Genomic DNA, 27,988 nt, shown 5'->3' on the forward strand with positions numbered 1-27,988 from the left:
GTCCGTGGCAGGGGCAGAGTTCAGGGAGGACGGGGGACTGGCTGGCCCGCCCTGCCTGCTGTACTGACTTTCCAGGGGCAGGGTGGGGCGACCTATCAGATCCCCTTCGCCCCTCCGCCAGCTGATCACGAGTTCGTCGGTGTCCCCGACTTACCTCCGGTATGTATTACTGTATTTCTGTACAGCCATTTCATTTCGGTTTATTTGATATTCCACAGAATATTGATGCATCTGGTACTTTTGCAGGCTTCCTCTGCGTACACCCGGCAGTCATTGGAGATGAATGCCTCCATGATGGGTATGCTCCAACGGACTTTTGATCTCCTGGCCCTCTATAGCATTCCGGTATGTTCTTCTGACACTGGCCTCAAACCATTCATACACTGCTTCACATAATCTGATGCACTGCGCAACACCTGATACACTGATCTCACAGCATCTGATACACTGCATGCACTGCATTCTGCACTGTACTCTGCACTGCTAAACTGCTCACGGCATTCACACTGTACTCATACACTGCATTCTGCACTGTTAAACTGCTCACGGCATACACACACTGTACTCATACACTGCATTCTGCACCGTTAAACTGTCCACGGTATACTGATGCATTTCCCTTTTTATGTACTTTTTCAGCCTCCTTTCCAGATTCCTATGGCAGGAGGTGCTCCAGCTGGACCTTCCGTCTCTGCCCGGGGGAGAGATGAGGAGGGCCGAGTATTCCCCCGCTCCAAGGCGGGGCGTGCTCATGTCGGGAGCAGCTCGCGAGCTCCAGTCCCGGATGATGATGATGACGAGGAGTCAGAGATGGAGGCAGAGGCGGAGTCCGGGTCATCGGAGAAGGAGATCGGAGGAGGTTCTAGCTCGGGCTCTGACGACGATGCTGATGATGCTCCTAGACCCTCGTCCAGGAAGAGGACCAGGACAGACTGACGGCCCTTGGAGTGCTCGACACAGATGCAGATTTTTGTTATTTTTCTTCTTTCTTGTACTTTTCCTCTTTTCTTTGGTAGTTAGATTACCTTGTACTGCCGCAGGCAGATTTTGTTTTCCTCAAAACTTTGTACTCGAGAAAAATTATGAAATGAACAGATTTTTGCTTAAAAAGTGTTACATTTACATATCTCATGTATTGCATCGCATTCCATCATGTTACACCTCAATGTAAATGAAATTGATTGGTTGTCTGAAAATTGAACACTTGCACTGTAATAACCAGATAACTAAACAGCCAACAGCAAAATGAACCTAAGCAATCCACTGCCTGATTCTGGATACACAGCCCTTACTCTTTTGGGGATTAATCTGCATACGGCCCATAACACAGCATTCGGTTCATTCTGCACACAACAAACCTGAGTGAACGGCCCAATCTGACAAGACGGAGCTCAAAGGTGGAACCGGTTGGAGTTGAAGCATGCTTCAATGTAGAGAATGGCACCGCATTCTGGGTATAAACAATTATGAAATTCAATGAGGGTTTTTCAAACCGGGGTATCAAGCCTACAACTGAACACAGCGGGAGGACTCGAACAAAAAGGTACATGACCTAAACACAACGAGACACGCTCGAAAAAGACCTAAAACAAAGGTTGAGATAAACAAAACAAAAGACACGACACACAGACGCGTTAGCGAAGATGGGGGGACCTCGGACCACGAGGAGCCAGTTCAATCTGGGTATTGTTTCCCACCCTGTCTGATTTGTGATCCTCACATCACTCGACTCTGAAGCTCGAATTTTCTCTCGAAACCCTATTCCTCACTTTTCTCTCAACTTACACCTCTCTATTCTTCATTCTCTCATTTTTCATCCCTCCCCGGGGTGATTGATGGATAAATAGAAAGGTGTGGGTTCATGCTCAACACCGTTAGCTCACGGCCATTTCTTCTGGCGGGTAGAGCGCTCTTCTGGCAAGTACGTTGATGACGGGGGGGAGACAGAACGCCTAGCTCAACTGTGCCCCTAGTTCATCATTTTTAACCACTCTTTTCGTTTTGGTTTTCTACTAAAACAAGTTTGATCAAAATGAGAGTCGGATTAACGTACTCGTTCGATTTTTGATTTGAAAATCATGCAAGTCAGGCTGCAAGCACTGAAAATTTTCCTTTTTGGGTCCAAGACAATGGTCCAGTTTTGGAAAATGGAATAGTTTTCGAGAAAATAGTCAACCTCAGTAAAAATTTTCAAAAACTATTTTGCAAACAGTCAATGCTCAACGGGCATGGAACTTACTCTTTAAGATGCGCAACCTCGGATCGGAGGCAATGGAAAATTGCCCCTGGTTTGAAGGGGGTGGGAGGCAATGGAAAGTTGCCCCTAGTTTGAATGGCGGCTCACGGCGGCTCGTGGCAACGGAAAGTTGCCCCTTGTTTGGATGATGCCGCAGCAGTCCGCAAACGGTCTTCATTGGCGGTGGTCGAGCTTTTGGACATAGAGATGACGAAGTCGGTCACAACAAATATATGGACACAATCACCTTGAAAGGTGTTGGCAACTGGACTTTGACATGAAATCGAGACCATTGCATGGACTGAGACGCTATGACAGCGTTGGGGGCTGGACTTCATGATGAAGTTGCCTACGTATCCCAAACATGGGAATCAAGCCTCACGTAGTTCCGGTTAAGGTACACTCGGGTATTTTAACCTTCACTTTTTTTAGGCTCTCACTTTTGCCAAGGCGCCCAATGCGAGTTTTCGACCTTGCGAACTTTTCTTTTCTCTTCTTTTTGAATTTTTCTTCTTTTTCTTTTTTTGCATTTTTCTTTTCTTTTTCTTTTTTTTGTTTTTTTTTTGTATTTTCGCTTGCTCTAACTTTTGCCTGGGTCGCCCTTCCGAGTTTTCGGCCCAGCGAGCCTCTCAAAGGGTAAAAGTGTAACAAGTCCATGCCAAATGGTTTTTGGAGCTGAAGCCTCCCTGTGTCTAGGAGAACGGTTGTTGCAATGATTTGCGGAAGAATCCCTCCTGGTTACTCCACGAGCTTCTTCCGGCGAGATCTACTCCTTTGATTCGGCTTTGGTGCCTCTTTCTCGAGGGCTACTTCCAATCTGGCCATACAGACCTTGCATGATGTTTGACCGTTTGATCTTTCTGAACGGATTCAAGGTTTGAAACGGATGGGTTGAATCTTGAGACTGAGAGCGATCCTAGGCTGCGCAATCTCAAGAGCGATCCCACACAAGTCTTCGCAGGGCCGTGTAAAACATTTGTTTTTGAAAGTTTTTAAGAAAGCGATGAATCGCTCGTGCCGAAGATAGTGTGGAACCAATCTGGATCAAGCCAGGATCCTTCTCAGTACTCACGCCGACAAGCATGATTTCATTCATAAAAGGGCTTAGCATGCTTCTCTTTCTCTCGAAATGATCAAAATTTTGCAAAACCCGAGGAATTCCTTCCTCTTCGTTTTTATCACCGTAGTGTTCAAAAGGTTTTTTTTTTTTTTGAAAAACTTAGGTTAATGTAATGACTTCAAGGTACAGAAGAGCAGGCGAGATGTACTGTCAGCCCGATCAAATTCTCTGGCACTTATGCTGAAAGCAAGCATGAAGTTGAGATAGCAACAGCTGTTTCATTCGGATTTGTTGGTGCAACTGGCCCCTCGACAGAAACAGACTCAAAACAAAAATAGATAATTACAAGACAAAACGATGTTCCAGGCAACAACCCCAGAATCACCTGGTATTATATACAAAGGGGACTGACTCGATACAACAAGACTGACCCTTAAGCAAAAAGACTGACTCAAGACAAAGAGACAGACTCAAAACAAAAGACTGACTCGATACCCAAGCCAGGATTTACAAAGTTAGCGTTCACAGCCACTCAAAAATGCGTGCCAGATGCCACATTCAAAACACATCCAGATGCCGCCCGCAGGTGGTTCATCTTATGATTACATACTTGCAGTATCTGTGTCCTCAAAGTCCAATAGCTGAGTGGTAACGGACTTGGCTGAGGTGGGCGGGAGGATAACCTCGTTATCAATCAAATCTTGCACCTCATGACGGAGGCGGAAGCAATTGTCGGTAGCATGGCCTGTCTGCTGGTGGTACGCGCAGTACTGAGCAGCGTCATGCGTTGCAGGGAGATTTTTCGGGAGAGGTCGAGGCTCCAAGGGTTTAAGGTGCCCCTTCTCGGCAAGGATCTGAAGTGCCTTGGACAAAGGCATGTAGAGAGCATGAAAGGTCCTGCGCCCCCGGGGCAGGTACTTTTGAGCGCCCTTACTAGCTGAACAGGCGAAGGGGTCGGCAGGCGCCACCTTGGTTTTCTGATCTTTCCCGGGTGCAGGGGTGGGAATAGGAGGAACTGCCTTGGCATGACGGGGCCTATCCCGATTTTCTGACTAGCTTGAACTACCCTCAGGTGGAGTGGGGAAAGCATCCTCCACAGTCTTTGCCACAACTGCAGATATCTGTTGCTTGTTCATCCCCCCGGCTTTCAAAGCCTCGACTGCCCACAGCAGTTATTCGATAGGATTGGCATCTGCCTTCATTTTGTCTTTTCCTCCAGCCTCAGCCTGGTCAAGGGTTTGGGTTGCTACTTCAGAGCGAAGCCTGGTTGTTGCTGACATGTCGTGGCTGTAGCCGGAAGCCACCTCTGGCTGGCTGAGCTCTATCATAATCCGCCCCAGCAGCGGAGGCTCCTGTGGTATGAAATTCCCGACATACGGTGCCACTGGGGGCGAAGCTGACATTCCGTAGGCGAGATCCGCCACAGACCTCTGGAGATCACTTATCATCCCCATTAGCTCAAATGTAGTAGGCTCGCGAGCCTGATACAACTGGGGGGCCCAGACTGGGTGCACAACGGGCGACCTGGGCGGATATGGCATATCCAAGTTGGTCTCACTTTGTAGAGCGATCCCTTGATCCAATGCAGTTGTCATAACCACGATCTCTTCTGTATTCTGTGCCGCCATAAGTCCTGCCTCAGCAAGGGGAGACACTGGCTATTCTGTATCAACTCTCCGACTCTTTGAACTGAAAGGAGAAACAAACAGCATTTCAGCCCCAAACGGATCAAACACAGGTGTAGCCGAACAACTGTATTCCACTACTGATCACTGTTCCCAGAAATCACTGTCCCCAAAAACTGAACCCGGTACCCGCAGATAACTGATTCTTATAACTGACACTGATACTGGTGTCCTCAGTTCTGATACTCAAACTTGCAAACTGATATATACTTTCCTGTAGAGATACATTCTAAAAGCACATAGCAAATAAAGAGAGCTCAATCACCCCTATGTCGGGGTAGGGTTTCCCTGTCCTATTTTGTCAGGAGCTAGGGTTCTACTATGCACACAGCAGTTCTCAAACAACCTAACATCGGGTAAGCAACCTGTCCTAACTTGGAATGGTCACTATGGATCCGAATATGCACTAGGTCGAATGGTCGAAAAGGGTGCCCCGGTCAAATCGGGGTTTGTGTTCCCATACTGTCAGAGCCCATAGCCGGTCAGCCTTATGGTCATGCCTTGACAAGACAAGCCTCCGGCAAACCGTTTAGGAATGGCAGATGGCAAACACGGTGTCCTAGGTGCACCAATACACATGCAATGCAAAGAAACACATAAGTGAAATCAAAACAGGATATCACGAGTTCGAGTCAAGCTCTCTAAGTCCCCAGCAGAGTCGCCAGAAACTGTAGACGCGCCCGCGGAGGGGGGCCTTATGCTACTACAGTTCGGACTCGCGATTTTGTTGTTGTCGCGGTTCTTAATCTGAACCAAAGAGTCCAAATCTGGCAAAATCGTTTTGAGAAACAGATTTTTGAAAAAGTAGTGCCAAACATGGACTGCTTTGCCAGATACAGAGTCGCCACCTAAATATTTTTTATGGGGAAATTTAGGAAACCCTGACTCGGTGCCGAAGGCCACATGTCCGTCATCACCGGAGTTGTCTCGGCTCGGGAGCTTGGGTACGATCGGGGAAGGTCAGCTATGAGCACCCCCTTTCGCCCGGTCCGAAGACCGGCCTCTACTAACCATGATATCCAATTTTGAAGATGTTATGTGTTCTTATTCCATTTATTAGCCTAGAATTACTATGTTATGCGCACAGCAAACAAGTATAGACTAGATTGCCTAATTTGGAAATAAGCATTGCATATCCGTTCGGTTTTGAAAAGTGCTTTCGAATTTACTACTCGCAAGTAGGCTAAAATACGGATTTCAACGAGTTTTTCCAACTCAAACATTCCAACCTCCACCCACAGGCATTTCAAACAATCTATCATATAAGCATTTAGCCGCATGGCAAGTATACTGTCATGGCAACATTCACACGCATGCGGGATGCTAAAGCGTAAACACTTACATCGTACTCCGTGCCAAAACAATAAACTAGTTAGCAAACATGCGTGATCCTAGCTCATGTTAAATTGTCTAATGCAACACATACAAAAATGCGATCTAGGCAGGCTCGGCTAACCCTAAACATGGCATGTGAAATGCGATCAACTACCACATATTCAATTTGTGAATTGAAGTACAGATGCAGTTAGCGTGATGTACCGAACCTAATGTATGTAATACAAATGTATGGATGCACGCATGCATAGCATAAGGTATGCTAATTTTAAAAATGCCCTAATCTACCATCATAAGCAGGTAAATAAAAGGGAAGAAAGAAGTGGGGATTGGAAGACATACACTCCACTCACACACACTTATTACAGATTTGCCCTCACTCAGAGGGAACCGAATAAATATTACAAATTAATTAACTACGCAAACTAATTAATATTACAAATTGCCTAATTAATTAACAAATTAAATAAGCTAAGAAAAGCAGTAAAATCGCCTCGGGAAATGCACCGCCATGCATAGGCTGCCTCTGTTTTCCTTCCTTCCTTCACTCCCCTGGAGGCTGTCAAAACCTCAGGACTGCTTCCTTGGATGCTGGGAGACATCACCGGCTGCATGGAATTGCCACCGGCAGTGGGATGTGGCCACCGGCACAAAGTGAAGCTGTCGGCAGAGAAATGATTGCTGGTCGGCACTTTACACTGCCGGTCGGCAGAGTGTTCCTGCAGAATCTGCAAATGACAGCAACAGAGGGCAAGGCAAAGCATGGCAGCACAATTCAAGGCATATATGCACCAACCATGTCCCTTATCATGGTAATGACTCAAAGGGGCATGTGCCTCGATTCTCGGACCACCAATCACGCATTTCCATGCATGATGGCCCAAGGAATCAAGTATGCAACTTTCATGTCAAATGAAATGCAAACCAATCAAACAAACTAAGGCCCAATTCCTATCATCAAGTCAAGGAACAAGGCATGCATGCAAGATGCAATGCAACCTAGGCATGCAAGCTAAGGATGCAACATGGTATGGCAACAAACTTATGCAAGCATACAAGGAAGCATGGGGCCATGCAAACCAAATAGAGGGTGGACTTAAACATGAATTAGACAGCCCTAAATAGGCCTAAAACAGTGGCCAAAATGCCCAAAAATGGAGGCTAAACACACATGCACACATACACATGTTATGGTCCAAGCATCAAGCATTAAGCAAGCAACATTCAAGCACACTCGCAAAGGGATTTCATGGACAATTAGCATGCAACATGAGCTCTAAAATCATGCTAAAACATGGTGCCAAACCAAGCAATAAATCAAGCCAAGCATGCAACAAATGGCCTAAGTGCTCAAAACAAACCAATGGAGTATTGAACTACACTTAGCAAGACCAAACATGGCATGAACTCATTGACCAAAAACAGAGTTTTAGGACATTAATACAAGGCCTAAGGATCACTTAGATGGCATCCAAATGACTCAAAAACAAAGGCATGCATAATCACCAAAACGTGGAGCATGAGATGACAACCTTACAAGGCATTAAAGGGACAACTAAAGCAAGCATGCAAGCATACTATAAGGTCTGAAATGACATGGTGGATGGTCCCAAATCACCAAATCAATGTAAGAATGGCATGCTACACACTCACACACTTAAGGCCAACAAGCCAAAATGCAAAGGGGATATATGATGCGTGCCAAATCCGACCCATACAACCTAGGACAGACCTAGAACATGGCAAAATATGCACAAAAGCTTCACAAATGTAAGCCTAAAACATGCTAGAAACAAAGGCACACAACCTAAGACATGTTAAGGGATCACAAGGCATTACATGGAAACTATGCTAAGCATGCATGGAGTACCAAAACCAATTTAAAATCATGTTATATTATGGAAAGATAAGCATGAAAAACAGTCTATACATGCTCAAACACACACTCAAACATAGGCTCCCTTTAGAGGCCAAAACATGCCCTTTTCAAGGACAACAAGGAGAGGGGGTGGCCCTCTCCCTTTAGAGACTTCAAGGCACCATCTCCACCACTGAAATCCCTCAAGATTTCAGTGGTGAAGAGGCCCAAACACCAAAGTCCCGAAACTAGCACAAAATAGCATAAAATGAGGCCTTTCAAGGCCTAAGATTGGTCAAACACCCTCAAACCACAAAACACCCTTAATAAACAATCAAGAGGACTAAAAAATAGAACTTTTTGTGTTATACAATAAGCATGGAAATAGCTCTAAGATAGGTAGAAAATCAATGCAAAAATGGGGAATAAAGGTGTTTGTTTCTTACCCTTGATGACCCCTTCAACAATGGTGCTCCAATGGCCTCCCTTGGCTTGAATCCAACACCAAAACTTCAAAATCAGTCCCTTAGAACCTCAGTAGCTAAGTGAAGGTGAAACACTAGGTGTTTGTGTGCAATAGTATGGACTAAACACACTAAAACACACACAAGAGGGAAAAAGAGAGAGATAATGTGTATCTAACCCTAACCCTAGAACTCAAACCCTAATAATGGCTGTCTAAGCTCTCCAAAATATCTCAAGTGTCTAACCTCTTGCAACAAGAGAGAGCCCCTCTCTATATAGAAGCTTTTTTGTCTTGTAAAGCTTACAAGACAAGCTTCATAAGAGGGAGATCCCTCCATACACGTGTATGGAGGGGAGCAAAAGCAAGACAGCTGTCTTAAAATATTTGTAAAAGCAGATGCACAGTAGTCGGCCGGCCAAAAATGCGATCTTGGCCAAAAGGAGTGCCGACCGACACTAAATAGTGCTGACCGGCAACAAATAGTGCCGACCGGCAATAAAAAGTGCCGATGGAAGCAAAAACCAGCCGGTGGCCTCTAGCCACTGCCGGTGATGTGTGGGGATGCCTCACAAGGCATTCCCTGCCCCTCCAAGGCAAAACACAAGTGTTTGGTGTAAAACCAGACACTAAACAGTCAAGTTCGGAGATCTTGAGGCAAGGCGCGCGAGCCGAGACCTCCGGGAACTCCAAACGAACACAAACATGGATAATCACCGAGTGTTCAAACGGTGACGTCCAAGTCTTAAGGACGGTCAAAAATGGGGTGTCTACATATACCAATTTGGGCAGCCCTATACTAGGCCCAAAACAGTGGCCAACATACTAAGGAATGAGAGGCGAAACACACACAAACATGCACATGTTAAGGCCTAAACACTTAAGTATATGGAGACAACTTTTAAGCACACTTAAAAGAGGATAACATGGACATATGGCATACATTATAAGCTCTGAAATCATGTTATAAAATGATGCCAAATCAATCTAAACAAGGCAATCAAAGTATGCAAACAAAATCCAAGGTCTAAGGCTCACCAAAGGGGTATTGAACTACCCTTAACAAAACCAAACATGGCATGAATTGAACAACTAAAATCAGAGTTTTAGCATGGTAAAACAAACCCAAAAACACAATGACATGGCATACATGAAGGCACAAACATGGAGCATGAAACACCAACCCTTTAAGGCCTTAAAGGAACACCAAATGCAAGCATACAAACACACCACAAGGACTGAAACGGCATGGGAAGTGGTTCCAAACCACTGAAAAAAAGCAAGGATGGCATGCTAGAGGGGTTAATGCTTAGGGCATACAAGAGAGGTTGCATGGTAGCTATACAAAGCAAAGCATGGACTACTCGAATGACCAAAAACAGACCTTTAGCACATGAAAACAAGCACAAAAGCTTCACAAAGCTTGGTCAAAAACATGCTAGAAGAAGGCTCAAAGCACAAAGCATGTTAAGGCTAAAACATGGCATTACAACACATGTATGCAAGGCATGCATGGCGTGTCTAAACCATGTAAAAATAGAGGTAAAACATGGCAAAATACTACCAAATACCTACTGAAACATGGCCAACATGAGTTCAAAAATGGTGCTCACACATGAGGCTTAAATGGCATATATTAAAGACAACAAGAAGAGGGGATGGCCCTCTCCTTCTTAGGACCTTAAACCACTATCCTCACCACTGAAATCCCTCAAGATTTCAGTGGCGAGGAGGCCCAAACAAGGTGGTCCCGGAGCTCACCAAAATAGCACAAAAACGGGGCCAAACAAGCCCTAAGAGGGGTCAAACAACCTCAAACAACAAAGTGACCTTAAACAACTATTTAAAGCACTCAAAAACAAGACTTTTATCAGCTATATACAAAGTCTGAAAACAGTTGCAAGATAGGTTAAAAAGCTATGAAAAATGGGGGAAAAGGGGTAAGATTGTTACCCTTGTAGACCTCCTTCACAAACAATGCTCCAGCTGGTTCTTTGAGTTCAAAACTAGTCAAGAACTTCAAGAACAGCTCCCTAGCACCTCAGTAGCCAAGGTAAGGTGTAATGGTGGGTGTTTGTGTGCAATAATAAGACCAAACACACACTTATACACAAAAGAGAGAGATATAGAGATGGGGGATATGCAAACCCTAACCCTAATATCAGAGCCCTCTGGAAAAATGTTGTAACCCTAATGGAGGGAGAAGAGGCTCCCTCTTATAGAGATTCACTTTTGCAAAGCTTCCAAAACAAGCTAAGCAAGAGTGAAATCCCTCCATACACGTGTATGGAGGGGAGCAAAGTGTATGCCAGCTAGCACAGCTGACATAAAAATATCAGCAAAAGCAAATGCACAGTGGTCGGCCAGCCAAAAAGGCTATTTGACCAAAAAAGATGCCCGGTCGACCACAAAGAGTGCCGATCAGCCAAACATTTGGCCGATGGCAAAAACCAATGGCCGGTAGCCTCAAGCCATGGCCGGTGAGGTGTGGGGATGGCCAACAAGCCATTCCCTGCCCTCCAAAGCAAAAACACAAGTGTTTGGTGCAAAACCAGACACAAAACAGTCGAGTTGAGAGATCCTGAGGCAAGGCACGTAGCCGAGACCTCCGGGAACTTAAGACGAACACAAACAAGGATGATCACCGAGTGTTCAAACGGTGACGTCCAAGTCTTGAGGACGGTCAAAAATGGGGTGTCTACACTACCAGAAATTTATCCAGTTGGGGTTTGAATACTCTGTTCATCAAATCCATGAATGCGGCTGGTGCATTTGTGAGACCAAAAGGCAACACCAAGAACTCATAATGCCCATAATGGGTTCTAAAAGCGGTCTTAGGAATATCTTCATCCCTTACTTTCAACTGGTGATAGTCTGACCTCAAGTCCATCTTAGAGAATACCTAAGCTCCCTGCAATTGGTCAAATAGGTCATCAATACATGGAAAAGGACACCTATTCTTCATTGTGACTTTATTCAATTCCCTATAGTTAATACACAACCTCATAGACCTATCATTCTTCTTCACAAACAACATAGGTACTCTCCAAGGTGAAACACTAGGCCTAATAAAACCTTTGACTAACAATTCCTATAACTGAGTTTGTAACTTCCCCAACTCCAATGGTGCCATTCTATAGGGCGCTTTAGAAATAAGTGTTGTGTCAGGGGCCAAGATAATGGAAAATTCTACCTCACGATCTGGAGGAAGACCAGGTAGATCCTCTAGAAAAACATCAAATATCACCACAGGCAACTCCTCTAACCTCTGCTCTGGCAGTTCGGTACTCACCACACAAGCTAAATAACCATGACACCCTTTTCTCAACATTCAATTAGCCTAAAGGGAAGAATTAAAATAGATAGAAGACCCTTTCCTATCTCCTTGAAAGAAAAACTCAAGTTGTCCTAGCATAGCAAAAACTACCATCTTTCTAAAACAATCAACAGAGGCATGATGCTTCATTAATAAATCCATCCCAAAAATCACGTCAAAATCCTTAATCTTTAAGGACATCAAATCCACTAGAAAAATCCTACCATCCAATTTTACCACACAAGATCTAAAGATATCCCCAACCACTACTGTTTCTCCTAATGGATTACACATGGTAATACAAACATCAAAGGATCACAAAGAATAGACAGTTCGTGTAAATATCTAGGTGCCAACTCTTAACCTTCAAAATGAAATCAAGAAAAGCTCAACACAAGGTTAAACAAAACTAACTTAACCAAACACTACTAAGGACTATAGGGACTCGGACCTCGTCTAAATGATGAAATGCAAAATATGTAACTCGATAAACTACAGCTCTGATACCACAATTGTCACACCCCAAACCCGGGTATGACCGGTCGTGGCCCACAGGGCCTTAGCCCAAGGCACACGTAAGCCTAAATACGAAACCATACACTTTGAATAAATATAAAATAGTCCATTAATAAATAACCAAAACTCAATCCAGACATACCACAATTATAAATGGCAAAATCAACTGTAATCAAAACCATCCAAACTTATGCAATATAAAACAACTCACATATCAAAATAATCCTAAATGAACCCCAATAAAATAAATAAATAAATATGCACAAGCTTGACATAACACTCTAAAATAAATGAATGTCCTAGAGGTCCATACAATCGAGTCCCCGCTACACCATAAGTCCAGTCTTAGTCCTTCTAACACCTGTAAATGGTAAACAACTAAGTCAGCTGATAGCTCAGTGAGTAGCAACATGGACAATATATACAGTTTTGAAAACAGGGTTCAATTCCAAAATAAGATATATATCACAGAAACTAGATTGGCATGCAGTTTGGTAAAGACAATCTGTTTTAAAAAAAAGGTTCCACAGTTCAACAGTTAAAATACTCATATCTCTCAAGAACATGATAAATGACATTTTCCACTCCAAATAGATTACAACATGAACACCAATAGATTTCTGGGTACCAAGAAAATAACAACTAATATGCCACACAGTTCTTAAGGCTATAAGCCCTGTTGGATCCAATATCGAACTAAGAGTCATCCTCAGGGTGGCAACCTGGGCCTTTTCTCAAAGACGATCCAATTGAAGGTCACCTAGCTTAACCTAGGTCTTTTCCTTACAATCCTTGAGCACTAGAGTCATCACGGCCCAACCCGGATCTGTTCCCTAGTGGCCAGAGTCACCACACACAGTGGAATAATTTCCCTGGACTAAATACACAGATGATCCCAATAATCAATACACATCAGTTTCGCAAAACATGGTAGTTCATCATTACAAACATGAGACCAAAAACAATAGTTTACAGTATGCCAAGTTCACACATGTTTCAGAAATAATTTGATTCCATTAATAATATAATAATTTATCAAAATAGTCGTGAAACAACAATTTAATTTCCAACAGTTCAGGGTAGGGGGACATTTATAAAAATATGTAGCATGAAACTACTCACCTGGAAACGAAATAATGTAATCCTTGAATAGAGTATAAAAGTCCAACTAGTGCCCTGAACCAAGTATAAAAACTACACGTCACTTCTAATTTAAAAATACTAAAGAGTAAGAACTAAGTAACCCCAAACTAAAGCGCACTAGCACGGCTCAACCCAACTCACCATTACTCTTAAATATTACCTAAGTTCATGTTCTTCAAGGTCTAAAATCACCCAAGACATGGGTTCCGGTCGAAACTTAATTAAATGTGACTTTGAGATAAAATAGAATTTTTGATAGGTTTTCCCGAACTGTTCACTAACTCTGAAAATTTAAAAATCCACTCCACACCATTCGAAAAATTCTAAAACCGTCCAGATATCAACTAATACATCCTAAGTTTCAAACCCAATTGGTTTTACTTGATTTGCTTATCAAAATAATTATTTACAATTAATTACGCCTAAACAGGTTGTTTTCTGCAGCACTTCAAATAAATTAATGGTTTTCTTAGTATACAGGAGCAATCGACACGATGCCAAAAATTTAAGAAACTAGACTCGTAACCGATTCTAATGACACTGATTTGATAATTTTTGAATTTATACCCAAAGAGAACAACACTTTCAAAGTTACTGTTTTAAAGCAGTTTTCTGGACAGATTTGAATGCAGCAGTTAATATAGATTTCGAATCCCAAAAATTATAAAAAAATTCAGATATGCAATTCAATATGCAATTAATCTACTGTAAAAATTTCAATTCAAAATTCATCCGTTTGATTTGATTTCTTGATTTTTAAAGTTTGTGATTCTGTGCAAAAATTTTTTGATTAAGAATTACACCATTCTTTATACATGAATTTAACTCCTCAGATTTCTTAACATTATATATATATAGAATACATAAACCTACAACCCCTTCATCAATGAATTAAAAAACAATAGAATAAGGATAAAGAACAAAGAAAGAAGAAAAGAAAACCTAAGAGGCCACAAGGCACAACACACACAAAGCTCTCCTTCTTGGTTACAACAATAATCTTGATGATTGAATCACCCCTCACTTTCCTTCATAACCCATGGCTAACTCGGTGTCGATCAATACCACTAGTACCCACTTTTCTCAGCACTCCACTAATATGTACAGAGGTTTGTTGTATGTTGAGCCTTCTGGCGGCAGTTTGTTATCTGAGAAGGTTAGAGTTGGTGCAACACTTCTCGGGAAGACCAATCCAACAAGCTATTTAGGAGTGGTGTCAATGGACAATTTGGCTTTGTCCAATGCTGATAGTACAACCTGTCGATGCACCCGAGAAGCCATGAGCAGACCCCAGATTGAAATATCGTCTTGGATGTTCTTCAGCTGTTTCAACACCGGCTTTTCTTCTAACTATTTTTCCTTCTGCTTCTCAACCACTTTATCCTTTCCGGAGACTTCAGCTTGGTCCAAATTCGGGGGCTTGAAGTATCGCCCACTTTTAGTCTTATGGTCTATCTCTTCGGAGTACCAGGTATTGTTTGGTTAGTCTTCACCCCAATCCTCGTCAGTGTGAGCTAGATGTAGAACATCATCTTCCCACTATATGCCTCCGACAATCGACAGACAATTGTTCGGTTCTGGTCTGATCATTCTCTTATCAAAAATATCCCCCACAGGGTGTTGAGCTATTCCAGCTTTCTGTTTGTCTTGATTGTTTTCTTGCACAAACCACTTTAGCGCGGCTTCCTATTCTGTATTAGCAGTACTCACGACACCCAATTCCTGAGCTAAATTCTTGATACCGGTGCTTTCTGGCAGTTTCCCCTTTTCCTCGACTATTCCAGCCACTGCAGTTAATCTTGCTCCCTCTTCTTCAGGTTTTGATTCAGTTTCTTCCTCTTTCTTAGGCTCGTCACTAAGCTATCTAGAGTTGTTTGTCGACCCGTTCAGATCAAACTAGTCAATCTGCACGTCCCCCTGATCTTGTTCGTTGTACAACTACAGATTGTCCAAGTCCTCCTCCAGCTCCGCTAGATTGTCCAGACCATGACTCGGGCCATCCTTCCGAACCACATTGACCTCCGCTACTGTTGGCAATACCACTTCGGGTTTTGCTTGATCAATTGGCATAATGTAACAGGACAGGTCATACACTCTCTTAGCTAAGTCCACAGAGCACTCAGGCAATGGACTGACACTTTTCTCCAAGGCCAACCTCCCTTCTTCTACCACTGTCACCACCACAGGTTCAGGTTGAAGTATGGACGTGTCCATTATGCACAAGTTTGTGCTTTCAGATGGCCAATGTATGTATTAGATTTAAGTGCCGGGGTGGAGGAACTTGGTTGTGGGCTGGAAGAGGGTTGGTGGTTACATTTGGCTTTTGGGGCGGTGCTATCATCTTGTTGTCAATGAGATCTTGAATCTCATGACGCAGCTTGTAACATTGGTTGGTGTCGTGGCCGTGCTACTGGTGAAAAGCACAGTATTTGGCTGGGTTGCGTTTAGGTGGGAGAAGATCGGGTAATGGGCGAGACTCTAAGGGTTTGAGGTGCCCCTTTTTGATCAGCACCCTCAAGGCTTGGGATAATGGCATATATAGTGGGGTGAAGGTCCTCTGGGATCGGGCCTGGTTATTTGAAGTTTGCGGGGTTGTGCTGGCGAAAGGATTGGCAGTCTTGGCTGCAGTGGTGACAATATTCACATTAGATGCCCGCGCAGCTGTGCTTTCACTGGTGGTTGCATTGGAACTGCGTGCAAAAGGCCTCTTGGGCTGCTCCTTCTCATCGGTTTATCAACCCCTGTTTCATTGCATCTTCAATCTGAACCCTTATCTCATGGAGCTCAGTGAATGTGAATAATGGCAAGACAATCATCTTCTGCAATAATTTTCCTTGCAGATTGCTGACCACCATCCTGATTTGGTCCTTCTTGGATGGCCTTGTAGTTATCATTGAAGCCTTGGTCTTCCACCTCGTTACAAAGTCTAAGAAGCGTTCCTTTAGCTCCTGACGGGTTGTCTGAAGATCACGAGTTATGACCTCGATCTATGTATTGTATGAGTATTGTGCAATGAAAGGCTTAGCCATTTCCTCCTAGCTTCGTTTCACAGAGTCTTCCAGCTTTGCATACTAGATAGCCGCTATCCCTGACAAGGTCCGGCCGAAAAGTGACAACTTTTGAAGTTTGGTAAGGCCCATTGGCCGCAAGATATCGGAGAACAATCACAAATGAATCATGGAATCCCTAGAGCCATCAAACCGATCTATGTGTGGCATTTTAAATCGGTCTGGCAGAGTTATTGTAGAGTCGGTGTATCCATCTTCGATGTTAGGGATTGAGTTCACACCCTGTGCTTGTTTGAGAAGCTTCTCCAGCTTGTTGACCTTTAGTACAGTTGGGTCAACTTCGAATTCAAACGGAGCCTCAGTTTGGTACACTAGTGCCTTGAAGGCTTGTGGTGGGATCGGGTCTACTAGATTGCCCATATTCTCTTGGACATTGATAGTGATTTCAGGTGTTGGGATACTCGTAGGAGGTGCATGGGAAGCAGAAGCCGCTGCTTGTTGTGGTTGCTGTTGCTGCAACCTATTTATCACTTCTGCTTGGTGGGCTATAACTTCAGCTTGGCGGGTAGCATCTTACTGCATGGTTTCAATGGTTTGTTGGAGATGACAGAGCAAGTCTTCCATGCTAACCAGGGGATGTTGAGCCATTGGACCTGGCGAATAATCTCTTACTGGAGTGGTAGTAGAAGACTGAGCCTGACTGGGTGTAGGTGAAGCAAAGGGTGACTGCTGGATTGGTGAATTGTGCCTAACTCTCCTCAGTCTGGTAGCTAGTAGGAGCAAAGTAAATAAAGGTTGTCCCCTAACGAGATCCCTGGATCTGTAAAGTCTTCTTACACGAGTCCAGAGTACTAGGGGGGTAACCGAACTGTCTGAAACAATTGTGATAAACTACCTTGCAAAAGGAAATAAAGCAAAAGGAAAGCAAAAATCACAAACCGCACGGCATCTCAACTCAAATGTTAACAACATACAGTTGTAATCAAAAGCAACAAAAGTATACTCAACACTGATTTCTGCCCCCAAATCTGATACCCAAACTCGCAACTGATACGCACATTCCTATAGAGTTTCACTCTAAAAGCACATACCAGTTAAGTGAGAGCCAAAACAACCTTATGATGGGGTAAAGTTACCCTGTCCTAGTTTCATCAAGAACTAGTGTTCGCTATTCAAGCAAAGTAGTTTTACGCAATCCTGTGTTCGGGTGAGCATCTTGTCCTAGTTTGGAATAGTCTCTATGGCTTTCGATATGCAACTAGACCGAATGGTCAAAAGGGTACCTCAGCAAGACTACCTAATATACCTCTCACACCTAACACCGAGAAGTGAAATGAGGATTAAACGGTACAGCGGTAGTCCAAATCCAAGGGTTGTGTTCCCATCGTGGCAGAGCCCGCGATTGGTCAGCCTTTTGGCAAGCTTTTCTAAGCAAGCCTCCAGCAAACTGTCCAGGAATAGCAGATGGCAAACACAGTGACTTAGGCGCACCAATGCAAATGAAAATTCAAGAAACACATAAGTGTAAATAAAATGCCATATCATGAGTTCGACTCAAGTTCTCTAATTCCCCAACGGAGTCGCTAGAAAATGTAGCTCGACTTTTTCGCGTCCCCTTTCGGAAACTCAAAAATAAGCCCTACAGTTCAGACTCCTGCGGTTCTGAATCTAATCTCACAAGTGCAATGTGAAATTGATAAACACCAAAGAGTCCAATTTCGGTAAATCTTTTGAAAAATCAATTTTAGAATAAAAAATGCCAAAATCGGACTACTTTGCCAAATATAGAGTCGTCACCAAAATATTTTTCATTTTGAAAAAATTTAGGAAACCCATGACTCGTGCCAAAGGCCACGTGTCCGTCATCACCAAAGTTGCCTCGGCTCAGAACTTGGGTACGAGAGGGGAAGGTCATGAATTGAGCACCCCCTCTCGCTCGATCAAAGATCAGCCTCTACTAATCATGATATGATTTTTATCAACATTATGTGCTCTTATTTCGGTTTATTAGGTTGGCATTACTATGTGATGTGCACAAGCAAGTATAGACTAGTTTGCCCGAATTGGAACAATCACAACAACAAAAAAGGCCTTTGGTGATAGACTGATTTTGCCTCCAAACATCAAATTTTCGTCACTAAAGTGATCAGTGACGAAAAACATTTGTCACCACGTTTGTCGCCTATACGTTGTCGCTAAAAGTACCTGGTGACGAAAAACAGTTTCGTCGCCTATTTTTCATTTTTGGCGACGAAATGTTGTCTTCAAATATTGCATTTTTCGTCCTCTATAACATCAATTTCGTCACCAAAACTAAATAATATTTTATTTTAATTGTTTTTGGTGATGAAATATTTCGTCACCAAATAGATTTTAGTAACGAAAGTTTTCCTCACCAATGATATGGATTAAGGTGACAAAAAAACTCATCACTAAAATGAGCAGAAAAGAAAATTCTTCAATGACAAAAAACATTTTGTCACCAAATATTTCAATTTAGTGATGAAATATTCAGTAAATGTGACGAAATTATTTGTTTGGTACTATATCATTAGTGACAAAATTATTCGTCATGTTTTTTGAAAACTAATAGCGACATTTTTTTTTATTTCGTTGCTAATAAAAATTAAATTTTTTTAAAATGGGAGTACTGTTGTCAAATTAAATTTTTTCTTTTCAGTAAAAATTCCATGCGCATTTCTTTAACCTGTTCAATAAAATATCTATTACAAATCAATATAAAAATCTGTTCATTTTCATAAACATCACAATCGAATTTCAGCACTATCCACAAAAATACAATATGAACTGCATGCAGATTATAAACATGTCTACTAATATCCACAAAATATCAACCGCATGTGGATTACCAAACACGTCTCCTAATAAATCCACAAAAAACATGTCCACTAATATCAACAAAAATAAAATATCAAGTGCGGATTACAAAACATGTCCTATAATACCAACAAAAATATAAAATTTACAACGCAACCAAAATACATGTAAGGTAATATGAACAAAAACACAAAATGAGCTACCTTTTGCTCTCCAAATTACCAAACATGTCCATATCAAATCTCGAATCTGCAAAAAAATGAAACACACAAAAAGAAAAGAAAAAATAATTCAACTAAGAAAATTATTATCTTATCAATTAAATATACAATTTAACATGCATTTTTCGACTTAGTTTTTAAATCGAGAGTCCCGTGCTAGTTTCGTAAGTTTTCACAACTTACATTGGTCCCTCCCGAGGTGTTTGAGGTGTTCCCCGGGCATTCTCGCGCCTGTTACACGATTTTGGCCCCCAATGGCCTATTTACAAGCTTAAGTGTTGAAAAATTCATTTTTGGACTTAGTTTTCAAATCGAGAGTTCCGTGCTAGTTTCGTAAGTTTCCACAACTCATATTGGTCCCTCCTGAGGTGTTTGAGGTGTTACCCAGGCTGTCTCATGGCTTTTGCATGATTTTGGCCTCCGATGGCCTATTTTTCAAACTTAAGTGTGAAAAAATACATTTTTGGACTTAGTTTTCGAACCGGGAGTCCCGTGCTAGTTCCGTAAGTTTTCACAACTCACATTGGTCCCTCTTGAGGTGTTTGAGGTGTTCCCTGACCGTCTTGTGGCTTTTGCACGATTTTGGCAACCGATGGCCTATTTTTCAAACTTAAGTGTGAAAAGGTGCATTTTTGGACATAGTTTTCGAAGCGGGAGTCCCGTGCTAGTTCCGTAAGTTTTCACAACTCACATTGGTCCCTCCCGAGGTGTTTAAGGTTTTACCCGGGCCGTCTCGTGGCTGTTGCACGATTTTGGCCTCCGATGGCCTATTTTCAAGCTTAAGTGTGCAAAAGGGCATTTTTTGACTTAGTTTTTAAACCGGGAGTCCCATGTTAGTTCCGTAAGTTTCCATAACTCACATTGGTCCCTCCTGAGGTGTTTGAGGTGTTCCCTAGGCCGTCTCATGGTTGTTGCATGATTTTGGCCTCCAATGGCCTATTTTTCAAGCTTAAGTGTGAAAAAGGGCATTTTTTGACTTAGTTTGCGAATCGGGAGCCCCGTGCTAGTTTCGTAAGTTTTTACAACTCACATTGGTCCCTCCCGAGGTGTTCCCTGGGCTATCTCGTGGCTGTTGCACGATTTTATCCTCCGATGGCGTATTTTTCAAGCTTAAGTGTGAAAAAGTGCATTTTTGTACTTAGTTTTCAAACCGGGAGTCCCGTGCTAATTCTGTAAGTTTTCACAACTCATATTGGTCCCTCCCAAGATGTTTGAGGTGTTACTCGGGCTGTCTCATGGCTGTTGCACGATTTTGGCCTCCGATGGCCTATTTTCAAGCTTAAGTGTGAAAAAGTACATTTTTGGACTTAGTTTTCAAACTGGGAGTCCTGTGCTAGTTCCGTAAGTTTCCACAACTCACATTGGTCCCTCCCGAGGTGTTTGAGGTGTTCCTCGGGCCGTCTCGTGACTTTTACACGATTTTGGCGCCCGATGGCCTATTTTCAAGCTTAAGTGTGAAAAAAGTTCTTTTTTTGGCTTAATTTTCAAACTGGGAGTCTCGTGCTAGTTTCGTAAGTTTTCAAAACTTAAATTGGTTACTCTTGTGGTGTTCGAGGTGTTCCCCAAGCCTTCTTGAGGATTTTTCACGATTTTGGCCCCTAGTGGCCTACTTTCAAGCCTAAGTGTAAGAAAAGTGCAATTTTAGACTTAGTTTTTAAATCGGGAGTCCCGCGCTATTTCCGTAAGTTTTTACAATTTACATTGGTCCCTTCTGAGGTGTTCGAAGTGTTCCCCGAGCCTTCTCATGGTTGTTTCATGATTTTGACCCCCCGATGGCCTATTTTCAAGCCTAATTGTTGGAAAAGTACATTTTTTGACTTATTTTCGTGCCTAAGTGTTGGAATAGTGCAAATTTCAAAGTAGTTTTCAAATCGGAGCCACACGCTTGTTTCGTAAGTTTGCACAACTTATGTTGCTCCGTCTCAAGGTGTTTGTGATGTTTCCCGGGCCTTTACATGCATATTTCACTATTTTCCTGGGACCTTTCGTGCCTAAATGTCAATGTAGTTTTTTATTCTACCCTAGTTGAAGAAGAAATTTTCTACTAAATTAACATAGAAACATAATGTACTAACCAAGAAGCTTGCTACATCACTCGGATTGCCTTGTAGATCAAATTGATCCTGCAAAATCAAATTTTGTTCACATACACAATTAGATGTACTAGTAACCAACTATGAAACACAACAGCTAGGCTATAGGAGTAACTCCACAATCCCTATCCACATAACACACATGAAGCACAACACACACACACACACACACACACACTAACTAGGAGCAACCACGTGATATGACTCATCAAAGGTTTATACAAAGGAGACTGTTATGTGATTTATAGGACCCGGTTTTTAGAGAAATATATGGTTGTGGTGTCATATTTACCTCCAACCAGTTGGACTGCCAAGAATCTATCAATAAGATTCACAGTCAGATATAAGGTCTCATCTATTAGTTCGAACTTGTAGTGCACCTGTTCATCTATTGATCAAACGGTTATGGTTATCAAGGCTGTCTACAGTTTATATCCTGGAAATTAATTAAGCCACATACTAATATAGCATTTCATATACCTCAATGAGCCAGTCAATCAGAATACCTCTCATCCTTTCATTAATGTCGAATTGTTGTCCCATATAGTTTGGCAAGACACATCTAGAACTCTACATTTAGAATCCAAAAAATATTGCTTAGTTTTATAAACAAACAAGCCCTATGAAATTGTGGGCGGGGTTAAAAAAAAAAAAGTTACATTTCACAAATCTGTGTCTCAATGATAAAACTGTTTTAGCCAAATGGTTACTGATATAAAGTGATCCTTTAAAAGAATGACAATTGAAACCACAACTTTGGTAAGAAAACCAAATTAGCTGTGTTCAAAGTATGATCTAGTGCACCAACACAACAAATCCATCAAGTTTAGTGATAAACAGATGTATCAGTCCAAAGTAATGAGAAAATTATGTTTAACAGTTTGGAAGGAAACATTCAAGCAAGTATAATGGAAACTACAAACTACCTCAACTTTCTTGTAGTAGGCATATATGTCATTAATATACTCAACAACAGCAAGTGGATTCCTTTTATCACTGCTCTCTATGTCAACAACTAGCTCATTAGTTGTATTTTCCATTTCAACCTCCTTCCAAAAAATAAAAATAAAAAAATGTATAATTTTTTTTATAAGACCATTGCCCCTGCTAGAGGAATTAACTCAATCTTTATCGTAAAAAGAATATAACTACCATCCGATATATTTCCTCCAACATTGCCTCAGTGTGCTGCACAAACATTAGGGCAGGGGAGTCCCCAACAATCTTGTAGTCATCCACATCTATATTGCTACAATCTCTTGATTCAGTCAGAACGGGAAGTGATTGGACCACTTTTTTTTGTTTCCTATGGATAAGTATCATGATTAAAACCAACCCAATATGTATATGTACTCTAATAAAGTAAATTAATTTCTCTGTTCTCACAGAAAGTACCTCAGGTAATGGTTGCTTCTGTTTACCAGCCATTTTTGCAGCAAACTTCCTGTAGTAACCGAAAGAATCAAACGCACAAAGCTCAATGAGGGCGTAAAATTTTTGAGTACATCATCAGAACCAACTGAAGAGGGTTAGTTACCGACCTAGTAATTGGTCTATTTGCCGAAATCGGCGGGATAGGCATGTGGTTCTTGTTAGATGTTGCATTGTTTCTGAATATTAAAGATTAGAATGAAGGAGATCAAAATGGGTACTCAGAAGGAAGACTCTTGGTGGACTATCAAAGAAAAGGGTTTAAGAAATTACTCAGACAAGGCTGGTCTCTTGTTCACTTGACCAAGGTAAGGATAAGCTCCAACTATGTTGCGATTAATCATACTCAACACTCTCTGGTAGTGCCTTATTCATGCTGCTAACTTTCCAACTCTCAGATGTAATCCCCCTATAATAGATCAGAAAAAATTCCCAATGTAGTTAAAATTAGGGTTTAAACCCTTAAATCAATGGGTATTATTATAAACCAAATGATTCATCTCAATACATATCCAAGAGGGGAAACAAACTCATACACGGTTCAAATTTAAAATTACCTTGAATATTTGCAGGCCTGATTACACCTGGATGATTCTCATCTAATCCAACTATTTTGAATGTCCACAAAGAAAGGAAAAGAGAATGTAAAAATCCAATCATAGGCACAAGAAATCATTCAATAATTCAACGACCAAAATGCACAAATTTGATTGAAAAAACATCGGAAATCAAAAGGAAGCGCAATCAAGAAGAATAGGGATAGGTAAAGAAAACCCAAATCATAAAATTGAAGAACTCAACCTAGAAATCAAGAATCTCTCAAGAAGTCCATATTCGATTTCAATCAAACAAGCACAGACAAATATTTTGATGTCATATTTACCTTGGAAATGCGATGTCGGCGGCGGTACTGAAAGATGAGAATGGGCGACGACAGCGGGGAATAGAAGGGCAGAGAGGAGGAAGGAGAGTTATTTGTGTGTGTGTGTGTGTGTGTGTGTGTTTGTGTTTTGAGAGAGAGAGAGAGAGAGAGAGGGGAATAAGTTGACAAAAGGTGGGAAAAAATTTGTGTTTAGTGTGAGTTTCTAATCAATTTTTCACCCTTATATTTGATTGCTATATTTGGTTTTAGTTTTCAATAATCAATTCTAATGTCACATTTGAATACACATTCTAATGCATATTTTTTTGAATTTTGAATTTGCGAATTGAGTTGTCTGCCCGGGCATCCCTGGATATCCGAGCGGTTAACCGGAACAATGTTTATCTTCTTCTTATTTTTTTTTTTTTTTTTTTGAAATTACAACCTATTATTTGAAAACAAAAAATTTATTTGTTTTTGATATTTTTTAATATATAAATTATTTTTTTAGATCGCTTTCAAACAAAACAATTAAAAAAAAAAATTGAACCAAATATACAATCAAAAGTAATTTTAAAAGACCAGCTGAATATTTTTTAATATTTTAAATAAAAAAATATTTTCAAAATTTTTTAATTTAAAAAAAAATTATTTTTTTTTAATTAAATTTTAAAAAGAGTTTGGTTATGTATTTTTAATAGAATTTTCAATAGAGTTTTGAGTTGTATGTTTGGTTATAAGTTTTAAGTTTTTCAATTACGTTTTGAAAACTCTTTTCCAAACTCATAACCAAAAAAATTTTCTCTTTCAAATCATAATTCAAAAACTCACAAAGTCAAAATACAACTCCACCTATTTTGTTTTTCATTGCTGCTCAATTTTCTCTCCAAAATTGGTGACAAAATTATTTCCTCACCAAAAGACAAAATTATTGGCCACGAAAATAGTTTTCTCACTAAATGATATCAAAAAAATTAAAAATTATTGGTGACGAAAATATATTCGTCGCTAATAATTTTGTAATTGGTGACCAATTTTTTCCTCACCAAAAGTCTCAAAATTTTGGCGCCACCCAAAAAAATTAGCGGGAAAATCTTTAGTGACAAAAAAACAAAAATAATGATGAAAAATAATTTCGACACCTAATTTTTTTATTATACATGTAGATTGGTGACGAAATTTTATTTTTCTCTCTAAAAATGGTGCATTTGGAGACAACATATTATTTTTGTCGCTAAAAGGTACATCTTTCATGACAAAATTTATTTTCGTCATTAGTTTTCGTCTCCAAAGACTCTTTTTGTTGTAGTGAATTCAATTTCATGTTTTTTTTTTTTTTTTTTTTTTTTTGTGAAAAGGGTTTGATTTTGGCACCTCAAGTGGGCTTAAAGTTTGCGAATTTGGCACTCAAAAAAGTGGGCTTAAGTAAGCATTTAGCCTCATGGCAAGCATGCTAATCATGGGAATCACTCACACTCATGCAAGTATGCTAAAGTACTAAAAACTCACCTAGTACTCCAAGCCAAAAAATATGAGTTAGAAAAATGCATGATTCCTAATTATGCCAAATGTTTAATGCAACACATACAATAATGCGATTAATAGGCTTAACTATTAATATGGCATATGGATAAATTTTGATAACATGTGGTTAAACACGTATTCAAAGAATGTATTGAAATGACAATGCAGTTAGAATGATGAACCAAGCCTCGGTGCATGCAATACAAGATGAATGGATGCAAGCATGAGGTAGGCTAATTGAAATGTGATGCTCCTAATCTAACCATCAAAAGCGGATAAATAAAATGGAGAAAGACGTGGGGTGGGAAGACATACACATTATTACAACATTGATGTCCTCGTGCAGGAGGGTCTGAATAAATAAACTAACTAGCTAACTAAGCTAAACTAATTAAGCTAGTTAAGATAATTATTACAAACCGAATAAAATAGCTAAACCACTTAAGCTAATTAAAGAATTACAACACTTGAACTAATTAACTATTCTAGTTAACTAATTAACTAATTACAACACAACCGTAATTAAACTAAGCAATCAACTACTCTGCCCCCGGGAAATGAGAGATGTGCACACGTATGCTCGGTTTCCACCCGAAAAGACCTCCGTTTTGCTCTGAATGCCTTTGTTTGCACAGTTGAACATTCCCAGAACCATTTTGCTCCACCTTATGAACACTCTGCTGAGATTTGCATCAGTGGCCAACCGGCTACTAGTAAAGATTGCCGGGCACCAGCCGGCCATGAAAGTAGCCTACTGGCCACTTGCCGGCCATGGAAAGTGGCCTGCCAGCCACTGATGCACTGGTTCATCTTGCTCTTGAAGCAAAGATCAATTCTAGGCCACAATTCAAGCCAAAACCAACTTCAAGAGCTCTGAGAAGGCCTCAAGGAACCTCAGCTCAAAGGTGATCAACTTTGGTTATGGAAGTATAGGCAGGACTGTAGTGTAACTAGGCAAAAGTGTAGAGAATTTGCAGAGAGAGAGAGAGAGATAGAGAGAGAGAGAGAGAATTATAGAGAGAAGAAATTTTTTGAGTTCAAAATTTTCTAACCTTACTACAAGAGAGAGGGAGTCTCTATATATAAAAAACATGAAATTTCTACCAGGAGATCCAACCCTCCATGTGTGGATAGATGCATGCATCTGTGTAAACAACTGGCACAACTGGCATAAAATATTTGCAGAAGACACTGGTGGCCGGCCGGCCATCAGTTATGGCCGGCAAGCCACATCAGTGGCCAACAAACCAAAAGTGATGGAAAGACCAAGGCATGGTCCAAAAATAAGACAAAAAGGGAGCAGGCTTTGAAAGGCTCAAAGTTGTGGCGTTCCACTGAGGACTTCAAGCACTTGGCGAGCAAATAGACTCATTATAGGGTGTACCTGCAAGGACGTCCAAGTCATATGGGTCGTCAAAAATGGGGTGTCTACACACACGAGTATAGACTAATTTGCAAAAATTGGAACATTTGATTTGGTGTTTGTTTGAAAATTTTTTTTGATCTGCGTCGCTTGAAAAATGTGAGTTTGTACATTAATCAATTTATGCCAATTTTAGCAATTAGCCTTCATCCACCGGCATTCAAACAAGTATATCACTTAAGCACTTAGCCTCATAGAAAGCATGCTCGACATGGCAACAATCACACACAATGCAAGATGCTAAAGCAATAAATGCTCACCAAATACTCTAAGGCAAGCTAAATAAAAATGATTAGAAAATATGCATGTTCCTAAACGATGCAATGTGACTAATGCAACACACACATTTATGCAATTTTATAGGCTCGTCTATGAAGATGGTATATGATCCAATTCAAGACATGTGATAAATCATGTATTCAAGCAATGAAATTGAATTTTGACATTGTTAGTATGATGAGTCGAGAACAAGTGTATGCAAATATGATAATGCTAAGTAAATATGATGCTCTACATTACCATCATGAGCGGGTAAATAAAAGGGAGAAAGAAATGGAGGTTGGAAGACATACAACTTATTACATAGTTTGCCCTCACGCAGGAGGATTCAAATGAGCGTCCAAGTGTCCGGATTAAACTAACTATTACAAATCCAATATGAACAATAAATAAACTAACTACTTATTACAAATTCAAATGAATTGTAAGTAAGTAACTAGCTAACAATCTAACTTATTAGAACAAGGATATTATGATAACAATAATAATAATTACAACAATAACATGAACAATAATATTACAACATTAATGCATATAAAAAAATGCATGAGGATAGAATGCGCGTCAATGAAGGCCGTTTGCAGAAACTGCTCTGTCTGCCTTCTGTGCAACTGCTCTGTTTCACCCTCAGTCACTGTCCTTTGTTTCTTCCAAAAGTGTACTCTGCTCACCAAACATTGGAGCCCGGCCGGCCCCC

At 41.0% G+C, this 27,988-nt stretch overlaps 1 protein-coding gene across 3 annotated transcripts; it reads right to left on the reverse strand.

The window, feature by feature from the left end:
- Positions 1–19,342: 19,342 nt before the first annotated feature.
- LOC114322964 (cyclin-B2-3-like) lies at positions 19,343–24,264 on the reverse strand. 3 transcript variants are annotated; one of them, XM_082907092.1, is made up of 10 exons: positions 24,087–24,264; positions 23,761–23,811; positions 23,477–23,612; positions 23,314–23,382; positions 23,168–23,216; positions 22,925–23,078; positions 22,699–22,821; positions 22,253–22,342; positions 21,755–21,802; positions 19,343–19,707 (listed from the first exon to the last, which is right to left on the reverse strand). In XM_082907092.1, exons 4-10 carry the CDS (start codon positions 23,375–23,377, stop codon positions 19,564–19,566), a joined length of 672 nt encoding a protein of 223 aa, XP_082763218.1. In that variant the 5' UTR covers positions 23,378–23,382; positions 23,477–23,612; positions 23,761–23,811; positions 24,087–24,264; the 3' UTR covers positions 19,343–19,563. The 3 variants fall into 3 exon arrangements, with proteins under 3 accessions (XP_082763218.1, XP_082763220.1, XP_082763219.1); XM_082907094.1 differs by lacking the exon at positions 22,699–22,821; XM_082907093.1 differs by lacking the exon at positions 22,253–22,342 and having other exon boundaries at positions 24,087–24,263.
- Between the last annotated feature and the right edge of the window lie 3,724 nt (positions 24,265–27,988).

The sequence above is a fragment of the Camellia sinensis genome, chromosome 14 (genome assembly GCF_055761805.1).
Source record: "Camellia sinensis isolate YWXY chromosome 14, ASM5576180v1, whole genome shotgun sequence".
NCBI lineage: Eukaryota > Viridiplantae > Streptophyta > Magnoliopsida > Ericales > Theaceae > Camellia > Camellia sinensis.